Source organism: Microtus pennsylvanicus, chromosome 1 (genome assembly GCF_037038515.1).
Source record: "Microtus pennsylvanicus isolate mMicPen1 chromosome 1, mMicPen1.hap1, whole genome shotgun sequence".
In the NCBI taxonomy this organism is placed as follows: Eukaryota; Metazoa; Chordata; class Mammalia; order Rodentia; family Cricetidae; genus Microtus; species Microtus pennsylvanicus.
Genome location: NC_134579.1, coordinates 77,701,021 through 77,713,227, shown reverse-complemented (window position 1 = coordinate 77,713,227; position 12,207 = coordinate 77,701,021). Strand labels below are relative to the sequence as shown.

Below are 12,207 nucleotides of genomic sequence, written 5' to 3'. Positions count from 1 at the left end.
AGCATTATAATGCATCATGAAAGGGTTTGGGGCCCCTGAGAGAGCTCCGCAGTCAAAGTGTGTGCTACACAATCCTGGCGACCTGAGTTTGAGCTCTGGAACCAACATAAAGGTAGAAGATGAGAATCAGCTGGACAGAGTTGGTCTCTGACTTCCATGCATGCAGTGGGGCACAGGTAACAACATACACACAGCACATGCACTCACACTAGTAATAAAAAAATGATTTTTAAAAACAGTTGTGGTGGCGCACGCCTTTAATCCCAGCACTCAGGAGGCAGACGCAGGTGGATCTCTGTGAATTTCAGGCCAGCCAGGGCTCACAGTGAGAGTTTGAACAGGTACAAGTACCCAGAGACGGATGAGATTGAGATGGTAACTTGAACAGATATGACTGGTCCCTCCAGACCATCGCTGGGGTTACAGCAAATATAATCACAAACCAACATTCTTTAATCATAAAGGCACTTGAGGGCCCTGCAAACAAAGTCTTAGACAAAGTGGCCCTGCAGAAACCCTACCCGGCCCCCTCCCCTTTCCCATCAGCTCTCAGAGTTCATCGTGACCCGTAGAGAGATCTGCTCCAGGCTTGATGAAGATGCCTTCCATGGCCTTCCATGTGTTGTGAGCATTGGCGCTGGACATGCCGTGCACCTCGTGCTGCCCACGGATGGGGTTACCATACTGCTCACCAGTGACCGACAGGAACACAGACGTGCCCACATGTTGGAAACGCACGCTGGCCTCACGCTCCCAGTGTTGCCCAGAACATCGTACTGTCCACAGGTCCAGGTCATCACCCTCACCGTCTTCCCCGAAAGCACTCACCTCCTGAGAGTGGAAAGCATGGAGGATAGTCACCCAGAGGCCGAGTCCCCTGAGCTGCATGGCTAGCAGTAATACTTGCACCTAGTATCCTGGGCCTCTGATCCTTTCCCTGACCTTCTGCATCCACAGCTGTGAAAGGGGACATCAAGAGTCACACTCTAGCCGGGTATGGTGTGGCGCACGCCTTCAAGTCCAGCACTCAGGAGGCAGAGGCAGGCAGATCTCTGGGTGTTTGAGGCCTGCCTGATCTTCAGAGTGAGTTCCAGGACAGCCAGGGCTATCTACATGTAGCTCTCTCTACAGAGAGCTGGTCTCAAAAAACAAAGATTTCCATTTCATTGAAGGTTTCTTTAGATGCACAGAGCGTCCTTTTTTGTTCTTATTTTGTTAGGTAGGATTTCTCTGTGTAGCCCTGGCTGTCCTGGAACTCACTCTGTAGACAAGGCTGTCCTAGAAGTCAGGAACCCGCCTACCTCTGTCTCCTGAGTGCTGGCACCACCACTGCTCAGCACATGAATCAGTCTATGTAGTGCCTACTGGTCCCTGGAGCTAAGACCTCCTCTCCATGGGCTCCTGTGCTAACCTAGTGAAGGCAAGTCCCCCAAGCTCCCAGACTGGTGGCCCAGCTCCCTATCACCAATATATCCCCCCAGAAACTTTCCCAAAGCACTGTCAGTTCCTTCTCATGCTCCTTCCAGACCAGGTACAGGGACCCCCCACGCTTTAGCAGGTGCTATTCCTCAGAGGGAAAGCGCCGGGGGAAGCTCCTAGTCTCTTTCAGCCCCAGCCTAAGTTCCTCCTCCCTTCCGAGTCCTACTACTTATCTGCTGTGTCAGTCCCTCTGTGCCCAAATAGGAGCTAATTGCACTGACTTCTCTCAGTCCTTCTAACTCTGCTGTGAACGTTCCTAGAGACAGGACACAGAGCGGGAGCTTCATAAACTTCTAAATAGAAGACCGAGTCCCCTTTCGGGCCCCTCCCCTACATCGCTCCCGCTATAGCTAGGGTTCCTGCCCGTGCTGCATCGGTGGGGTTAGGAGAGGGGCTTGCCTGGTTGTTGGACAGAGGCGACGGGAAGTGGTGCGTGTGCAGGTTCTTGCCGGTGAGCACGTGCGTGAGCCGCACTGCTTGCCCACAACGCACTGGGAGCCCGCGCGGGCACCCGCCCTCGGAGCCGCCGCGAATCCGCCAGTAACTATTGGCATCGTCAGACGCCTCCACGCCGGTTACCGACTGTTGGCCGCTGCCTGAAGAGGGACAGCCCACCCCGTGGTCTCTGTCAATGGCAGATCTCCGGATCCTCTCCTTGAACCCTAAAAAGTTCCTCTCCCACAGTCCCCACTAATGACAGGCACCCCAAGGGCTCACCGCAGCCCAGTTCCCCGCCGAACCCCCAAGTCCCAATGGACCCTCCACATCCTCAATCCCCCGGGCTTGCCTCCCATGACCCTGAAAAGCGAGTCTAGAGTCACAACTACCCTGCTTCTTGACAGCCCACAGACCCCACTAGGACCACCTGGTCTCTAACCCTCCGCCCCGCTGGCGGTCCCAGTCACCACTCTCGCGCACCGGATCCGTATTTGATGTCGTGGGAGTGCAGCCGAACTTTGTGGTGGGTGTTCAGCAGCTTCAGCACGGACCCGCAGGTCACGAGCCCGGCGCTGGCCTTGGACGAGCCACCGCCCCTCACCGAGAGCGCCAGCAGCAGTGCCAACAGCGTCCCCGCCACCCCGCCACGGCTCGCGCCCCGCATCGCGACAGCCGGCCGGGTTCCAGCCGCTCCGGACCTCTGCGCTTCCGTCCTCAAGCCCGGCCAATCCGGCTCTGACAGCGCCCTCTAGCAGCAGCCAATCGTCTGCGCGCGCGCGCGCTCCTCCTGCACTGCTATTGGATCGTTGTGGAGCGGTCCCACAGCCAAGGAGATAGCTGGGAGGGGGCTGGAGACACCAGGAGCCTTTTAATTGGTCCACGCTTCTGAGGACCCGCCAATCAAAATCCAGAGAGCAGAGCGGCGGTGGTTGCGACCAGCTCCGAGAGGCCTCTAGGTGGCGCTCTCTGCAAGGTTAGTTGCCTGTGGTCACTTTGCCCCGTCTTAAACCTTTCAGATGCCGGTTCTCGGGTGGTGGTGGCGCACGCCTTTAATCCCAGCACTCGGGAGGCAGAGGCAGGCGGATCTCTGTGAGTTTGAGACCAGCCTGGTCTACAAGAGCTAGTTCCAGGACAGGCTCCAAAACCACAGAGAAGCCCTGTCTCGAAAAACCAAAAAAAACAAAACAAAACAAAACAAAACAGATGTCGGTTCTCAGGGACCCCTTTGACCCTGGACCCCTGGACTTTGGTCGAGTGTCTCTCCACTCGGATCCTGGGCATAAAGCTACAGAGACTTGTGAATCACTAGATTTTTGTGGTCACAAAGTGCACAGATTCCGAAGTTACTGAAATCTCCTGGCCCCAGGAGTTAATCCGACTGTCACTGAGTCATGTCAGCTCCTGGATTCCAGGGTTTCTGAATTCCTTTGACCATGCAGTTACTTGAGTGATTCGGTGGCAGAATACCAAGGTTGCTGAATGGGTCAGCAGAAGACAGCTGGGGGCAGATATGGATAGAGATGGGGACAGAGATAGAGATGAGATAGATGGCGCGTGCATGCCTTTAATCCCAGCACTCGGGAGGCAGAGGCAGACGGATCTCTGTGAGTTCGAGGCCAGCCTGGTCTACAAGAGCTAGTTCCAAGACAGGCTCCAAAGCTGCAGAGAAACCCGATCTCAAAAAAACAAAAAACAAAAAATAAAAGAAAGAAAAAAGAGAGAGATGATAGATAGATAGATAGATAGATAGATAGATAGATGTATACACATATATATGTATATATAATACATATATGTATATCTTTTCTATGTTGCAGATACACAGAGGAACTGCCTCCAGGCTACATTACCAAGAAGTATATACCTGGAGCACTAGCTAGATACTCATTAAAGTTTCTGTTTAGAGGCTGGAGATGTGGGTCAGTTGGTAGTGCTGTCTAGCTAGCACGAAACCCTGGGTGTGATCCCTACCACAGTCACACTCAAGTGGTGAAGGACGGACATTCAATAGGAAGTTTGAAGTCATCCTCCTAGAGAGTTAGTGACCAACATGGACTACATTAGACCCTTTCTCAAAAAAAAAAAAAAAGTTTAGGCCAGAGGTACTAGCACACTTGGGAAGCAGACAAGAAAATCAATTCAAGGGGCTCAGCAGTTAAGAGCACTGGCTGCTCTTCCAGAGGACTTGGGTTCAAGTCCTAGCACCCACATGACAACTCACAACTGTCTATAACTCCAGTTCCAGAGGATCCAATACCTTGACACAGAGTATATATAGGCAAAACTCTAGTACACATTAAATAAATAAATAAATAAATTTTTTATAAAAGGAAAAAATCAATTCACATTTCACAGTTTCAGGCCCATATGGCCTATACAGAAAGTTTCAAGCCACCCAGGGCTACCTATGAGACCATTTTTCAAAGACTGGAAAAATTCATATTGAATTAAATTATCCAGAATTTTGCATTCAGAAAATATAGAAGTCATTAATGGCAGCAACATGGTAATTCAGGTTTTGTGTGTAATTTTGTGGATTGAACTCCAGGCTTAACCTAAGGCAATCAAAAGACCTACTGATGAGCTACATCCGCAACTCAATGTGGAGTTTTCACATTTAATGTTTATTTTATTTTGAATTACATATGGGATAAGGCATCTTATTCTGCACTTGGCAGATCATGCCCTTAAGTGATCTAGGTCTAGCCAGGAGGGTAAGAGTACAGTCCCCGATGCACTAAAATACATCTTACTGGAAACGTCAGTAGAGATCTGAAAGCTAGCATGTCTAAGGCGGAATAATTGTCTCTTCCCTCAAACTGCTCCTCCTTCAGGTTTCAAAGGCTCAGTAAAAAGTAGCACCAAATGCCAGGCAGTGGTGACACACACCTTTATTCCCAGCATTTGGGAGGCAGAGGCAGGCGGATCTCTGTGTGTTTGAGGCCAGCCTGGTCTACAGAGTGAGTTCCAGGACAGCCAGAGCTACATAGAGAAACCCTGTCTTGGAGGGGGAAAAAAAGATAACACTAATAATCAATTGTTCAAGACAAACTTGGATGGTTGGCAAGATGGCTCAATGAAGAAAGGTGCACACATACATACATACATATACAGACAGACAGACAGATAGATATAGATAGAGATAGATCAATAGATGGATGGATAGATAGGGATATAGATAGATAGATAGATAGATAGATAGATAGATAGATAGATAGATAGATAGATAGATAGATAGATATAGATGATAGGGATAGATAGATAGGGATAGATAGATAGATAGATAGATAGATAGATAGATAGATAGATAGATAGATAGATAGATAGATAGATAGATATAGATGATAGGGATATATAGATAGGGATAGATAGATAGATAGATAGATAGATAGATAGATAGATAGATAGATAGATAGAGATAGGTATAGATAAATAAAGGTAATAAAAATACAAAAACCTGAAACTTAGAACTCTGATTCTTGCTTGCTACTTCTTGGTTCCATAGGGCAAATGTAGCCCAGGCTGGCCTCAATTTCTATTTGTACCCAAAGGTAACCTTGAACTAGTGGTCCCCTTTCTTCCACCTCCTACATGCAGGACATCAGACTAACCATATAGCTGACTCTCTTCTGTGTCCACAAGAAAGGATGACTGCGGGTCCTAAGTGGATTCTGTAACCTCTCTTCCAAGTGTCCCATTCCTCTTCTAATCGGTACCTACCACCACCTGCTAATATAGCTCCCTGCTTCTACTAAGCTGGCCCTCTACAGCATTCTCTACACAGCATATGGGGAAAGCAGTCAGTCGTTAGCTGAAAGCTGTGGGGCTGGAGTATAGTTCAGTTGGTAGAGTGGCTGGGTAGCATGTATGCAGCCTCGAATTCAATCCCCAGTAATGCAGTAAACCGGCCATAGTGGTATACGCTTGCAACCAGAGACACAAGCAGGCAAATCAAGAGTTCAAAGCTATCTTTGAGTCCCTGACTCGAAAGAAAGAAAGAAAGAAAGAAAGAAAGAAAGAAAGAAAGAAAGAAAGAAAGAAAGAGTTTTCTCCATTGCACTTAGGATCAAAGCTCCATGACAAACAGAAGAAACAGGTTTCTAAGGAGGCTGTGTCAAAATTACTAGAATCAAAACAGAGTACTGGGGGGAGGGGGCTGGAGAGATGGCTCAGTGGTTAAGAGCATTGCCTGCTCTTCCAAAGGTCCTGAGTTCAATTCCCAGCAACCACATGGTGACTCACAACCATCTGTAATGAGGTCTGGGGCCCTCTTCTGGCCTGTAGACATACACACAGACAGAATATTGTATACATAATAAATAAATAAATATTTTTAAAAAAACAGATTGCTGGGCAGTGGTGGCCCACGCCTTTAATCCCAGCACTTAGGAGGCAGAGGCAGGTGGATCTCCATGAGTTCGAGACCAGCCTGGTCTACAAGAGCTAGTTCTGGGACAGGCTCCAAAGCTACAGAGAAACCCGGTCTCGAAAAATAAAAACAAAAACAAAAAAACAAAAAACAAAACAAAACAAAAAAACGGAGTCATTTTGTCAACCCTCTATCCAAAATTAACATGTAAATACGGGAGGCTGAGAAGGAAGGGATCTAATGCATGTATGTCTGACGAGAATAATCTACAAACCACTCAGTCAGACAGCAGCCTTGCACAAAGGCTACACAGCCTCACACACAGTGTCTCTGTACGGACATCTGTAGCGGCTGCCTGCTTCCACATGCCTTCTGCTGCTGTTATAAGCACTCAAGCAAAGACCATGGAGGAACCCTATTTACAGCTTGCTTTCTTCTGCTTATACTCAGCTTTTGTTTTGTTTGTTTTTTTAGACAGTGTTTCTCTGTGTAGCCTTGGCTGTGCTAGAACTTACTCTATATTGCTCTATAGACCAAACTGGCCTTGAACTCAGAGATCTGTGTGCTTCCTTCTCCCAAGTGCTGGGATTAAAGGTGTGTGTCACTGTGACTGGCTTCAGTTAGTTTTCTTGGTTGTTGTTGTTTCATTTTTTTTAATTTTTGTTGTTTATTCTATACAGGGTCTCATTATTTGCTGTGGTTGTACTCTGTATGTAGACCAGGCTGGCCTCAAACTCCCAGAAATCTGCCTGCCTCTACCTCCTAAGTGCTGGGATTAAAAGTATGCATCATCATCACCTGGCTCAGTTAGTTTTCTTATACAGCCCAGGACTACTTGCCCAGGGACTGGCATTGTCCTCAGTGGACTGGTCCCTTCTACATCAATTAGAAATCAAGAAACCCCCGCGCACAGGCCAATGAGATGGGGTCAGTTCCTCGACCGAGGCTCTCTCTTCCCAAGTGTGTCAAGTTGATGAAGAAGATCACCCATCACACTCCCTACTTAATCTCAGACTGGCACCGTAGTTACTATTAGTCCTTGTAGCCAAGGACTAGCACTCTAAAATCATTTCGTAGTGTTCATTTCTCCTTTTTTTTTTCTAAAATTTTTTTTTTTCGAGACAGGGTTTCTCTGTGGTTTTGGAGCCTGTCCTGGAACTAGCTCTTGTAGACCAGGCTGGTCTCGAACTCACAGAGATCCTCCTGCCTCTGCCGCCCGAGTGCTGGGATTAAAGGCGTGTGCCACCACCGCCCGGCTTTTCTAAAGATTTTATTTATTTATTTATTGTGTATACAAGAGGGTACCAGGGCTGGAGAGATGGCTCAGAGGTTAAGAGCATTGCCTGCTCTTCCAAAGGTCCTGAGTTCAATTCCCAGCAACTACATGGTGGCTCACAACCATCTGTAATGGGGTCTGGTGCCCTCTTCTGGCCTTCGGGCATACACACAGAATATAGTATACATAATAAATAAATATTTAAAAAAAAAGAGGGTACCAGATCTCATTACAGGTGGTTATGAGCCACCATGTGGTTGCTGGGAATTGAACTCAGGACCTCTGGAAGAACAGTCGGTGTTCTTAATCTCTGAGCCATCTCTCCAGCCCTCATTTCTCCTTTTTAAACTTCCTTTGCCTCAGCTTCCTGCAATATGCTCCGACATGACTATAGTATATCTAGGGAGAATACTTTTGGAGATTCTTTGATTTTCTTTTAGGTAGAGAGCTTAGACTCCAGAGCCAAACTGGGGGAATTAGTATTTCTTTGGACTCACACTGGGCCTCATGCCATTTTGTAACTGTTTCTTTCTTGTGCTTTCCCTGCAGATCACAGTGCCCAGTTCACCCTGTGAGGAGTTGCACGGGTGTGCTCATGGCATCTTCAATGCCCTCCACCTTCCAATCAGAGTCTAGGTTCAGACTCTCAAGACAGAGTGAGCAGTTCAGCTCAAGGGCCAGCTGACCGTTGAAGGGTTCACAGCGGCTCTCCAAATGGGATCATGAACAACATCTCTCGTTTTGGAGCTTGTTAGCATATTTGTCAATATATGTAAAGGTATGGGTTCCTCTCATCCCAGTTAGCAGAGAGGGTCAAGGTGTCCATTTCCTCCCCACTTGAATCTGTGTGGACATTGTGACATTAACAGAATAGAGGAGTGAGGCATTGGCGGCTTCTCAGCAGCAGCCTTGAAAACAGAAGTTCTTGCTCCTCCTTCTAGGAAGTCAGTGGCATCTCTAAGATCTAAGAAAAGTACGATTCAGGGCTGGAAAGATGGCTCAGCAGTTAAGAACACTGGTTGCTCCTCTAGAGGTCCTGGATTTAATTTCCAGCTCCCACATGGCAGCTCACAACTGTTTGTAACTGTAGTACCATGGGATCTGTTATTCTTTTCTGGTGGGCAGACACACAATGCAGATTTTTAAAAAAAAACATATATGGGGCTGGAGAGATGGCTCAGAGGTTAAGAGCACTGGCTCCTCTTTCAGAGGATCCGGGTTCAATTCCCAGCACCCACATGGCAGCTCACAACTGTCTGTAACTCCAGTCCCAGGGAATCTGACACCTTTACACCAATGCACATGAAGTTGAATAAATTATTAAAAAAACCATATATAAATATATATATATATATAAAACAAGGAATAAAATAAGGAAAAAGAGAGAGAAGACAGACAGACAGACAGACAGAAAGAAAGAAAGAAAGAAAGAAAGAAAGAAAGAAAGAAAGAAAGAAAGAGAGGGAAGGAAGAGAGAGAGGGAGGAAGGAAAGAAAACTAAAATTCAGGCTAGATGACTGAATCTAGAGACGTAGAGCGGCTACATGCAGGAGAGACCCTGTAGGGAGAGAGCTCATTTAGAATGCTCCCCCTTCAGACATGAACGGCTGAAAACAGTGGCATGAATTTTAGCCTGTCAACCTCAACGGCATGATAAATGATCACTACCCTTGAAGTCACTTAAGTCTTCCGAAAGATGAAGGGAACATGGGCTAAAGACACCGTGTTTCTAATGTGATGTATTAGTGATTCCCAAAGAGTTTCTCTCAGGCTCCCCAGAGATGTGCATCTCTGAGGCTGGGCTAGAGCGATGCTCTGTTTCTGGACTTGGCCGTGGGAATGGGAAGTGGTAATAACTAGTAGCCTTCCTCTTGGCTGCTGTCTTGACAGAATTTTTTTTTTGTCTCTGGAAGGGTAGTCAGAGACCACTCTCCACCATCTATATATGTTTTCAGTAATCAGTGCAAAGAACCAAAACCTCCTGGTTTGTCCTAACTACGGTCCTAGCTTGGAATAGGATTAGGCCAATGGGATTTAGCAGTATGGTACCACCGGGCTATAACGGCCTCTGTTACAAATGGGTCCCTGGTCCACCAAGCTTAGGACCTTAGTCCTGCAGAATGACAGCCACGCTCTCCTTGAATATAAGGCTATAGTTGTGACCATATTTCTCTTGTCTATCCCCAGAGTGAGCTCTACAGTTGCTGTGTGCCTCCATATCTCTGGGCTCTGTGGAAGGACCCCTTTCTGGGTCCCTAAGTGGTCAAGTATGGCCAAAAGGGCCTGATCTCTGTGATTCAGGGGAGCCTCTGAGGAGAGAGGGGAGCTCTATGCCTCAGGTAGAGGCAATGCAGGTCCACTGGATTGTGCGTGGGGGGTGGGGGGTGGGGGGTATTTGCTAATTTCAAGGCAAAGTTCTCCTGTATCCCAGGCTAGCCTTGACCTTGTTATATAGCCAAGGATGACCTTAAACTTCTAATCCTCCTGATCCACCTCCCAAGGGCTGGGGTTTCAAGACTGCCACTATATCCAGTTTGTATAGCACCGGAAATGGAGCCCACGGTTTTGTGCATGCTGAGCAAGTTATTCCAACTAAGCCACATCTAAGAGAGCTCTGTCAGAAAAGTCAGTAGGAGCCTGAAGACCCTTCACGGAAAGCCTTCTGTGATGGCTCTTCTTGGTTTGGACTTGACTACATCCAGAGTTAACTAAAACCCCAACATTGAGGACCCACCTGTGAGGAGTGGGAATAAATTTGAAGTGGGAAGATCTGCCTCTAATCTGGATTTCTGAGGCAGGAAGACATATCTTTATTCCAGATCTTTAACCCAGAGCCAACCTAGGCCATGACTTCTGCTGGAAGCCTATGTCAGGACATGGAAGAGGGAAGTTTGTGTTCCCTGCCTGCTTGCTCTCACCTCACTAGCAAGACCATTCCTTCATTGGCATTAGTGCCTACTTCTTCAGGATTCCGGTGTCTGCTGAGGAGCAGCTGAGACATCCAGCCTCATGGGCTGAGCAAATCCTGGATTCTTGGACCTTCTCTTCACAGGCACCCATTGTTGGACTAGCTGAGCTACAGTTTGTCAATCATCCTAATGAACTCCATGTCTATACATATATGTAAGGAGATTCATTCTATCTGTTCTGCTACTCCAGAGAACCCCGATTAATATGCCTCTCCTACCAAGAACCGTTGCTGGAAAGTTATATTCCTGAAGCCACCAACCCACAGCCACCATATGGCCTGGCATGAAAACTCAGTCTCAGGAATTAGAGACGGCCAAGCAAATTAAAAAGAGAGGGTCAGGAGAGTGGCTGCATTCTTTCATAGCTTCAAGATGAGGTTGGGGCACATTGAAGTAAGAAGGAAGCTACCCCAGCCTAAGAAAGATCCCTCCCAAAGTAGACATTGCCACTTCCAGAGAGGCAGGAATCCTGAAACCTTGGCTCGGGGTGGCAAAGGAATGAAGAAAGGACGGACATATAGATACCCATAAAATGAAGCTGGGATCATGTGGGGTTCTCTGCCTGCCGCAGCTGGGAACCTTCGCCTGTTTATCATGTACAGCACAAGAGGGAGGGACTGCACAGTCTGGGTAAGAGGTCTTTGTCGGTAAGCAGCCTCAGGTTGTAAACATCTGGGAGGAAGCCACAGCTGCCTATCTTTACAGATTCCGATTCATCATTCATAAAGAGTCTGTGTTAGCCAGGGGTCTCCATAGTCACAGAACTTATGAAATGACTCTCTCTTGCTTGCTCTTGAGCAGCTATGATGCGACACCTAGGAAGTCCAGAAAGTCTTGATAAGACAGAACGTTGCAGAATAGGGCACGGAAGAGATGCAGGAAGTAGCCACACAGCTCTGGAGGCAAAGCTCCACCAGCTGTCATGTAGACTGACTGTCCCCAGGTGCTGTGGAACGCTGTCCTCTCAGCACGGCAGCCTTCACCAGAGCGGCTGTGGCTGTAGACAAGGCCCCTCAAGACTGAGCCCAGTGATGTCCCCTGCTTCATCTGGGAGCACAGCCACTCCTATACTTCTTTCCTGGCTGTATTCTGACCAAGGTGCACTTAGTCCCTTGATCCCTGACAATACTAGGAAGGGTTGTTCTCAACCCGTGGCTCATGACTCTTTCATAGGGGCCACCTAAGACCATCCGAATAGCAGATATTACAGTTTATAACAGTAGCAGTAGGACTTGCCACTGCACGAGGAACTGTATTAAAGGGCCGTGCATTAGGAAGGTTGAGAACTAGGGTCTACACAGTGTGGAAGAACTGGAGCCTGGGTTGGGGGGCGGGGTTCTATGCAGCTATGGTGAAGTCATTATCCAAACTGGGGTGAGACTTTGATGTTGGAGCTGTTTGGAGGTCTCATAATCCTGTAAATAACCATTCATCCATTCCGCAAACCCAATAAAATCATTGGTTCACCAAGTTGGACCTTGATAAAATCATTCCTCTGGTGCATCATTAGTGCCCTGTCTTATATCCCAAAGAAAAGCTCATGTAACATCAAGGCTGGATCACCCTGAAGGTACTCCAGGTGCGAGAAGAGATACGACACACCAGGACCAGACAGCTGTGTCCATCAACATGTAATTTATTTCCTTTTGTCTCTTTAGCTCCTTTGATAACATTAA

At 47.5% G+C, this 12,207-nt stretch overlaps 1 protein-coding gene across 1 annotated transcript; it reads right to left on the bottom strand.

Annotated features, from left to right (window-relative positions):
* Positions 1–415: 415 nt before the first annotated feature.
* On the bottom strand, positions 416–2,642 carry Sdf2l1 (stromal cell derived factor 2 like 1). Its single transcript, XM_075970347.1, has 3 exons — positions 2,398–2,642; positions 1,879–2,075; positions 416–831 (listed from the first exon to the last, which is right to left on the bottom strand). The coding sequence occupies exons 1-3, from the start codon at positions 2,579–2,581 to the stop codon at positions 550–552; spliced, it is 663 nt and encodes a 220-aa protein (XP_075826462.1). The 5' UTR covers positions 2,582–2,642; the 3' UTR covers positions 416–549.
* Between the last annotated feature and the right edge of the window lie 9,565 nt (positions 2,643–12,207).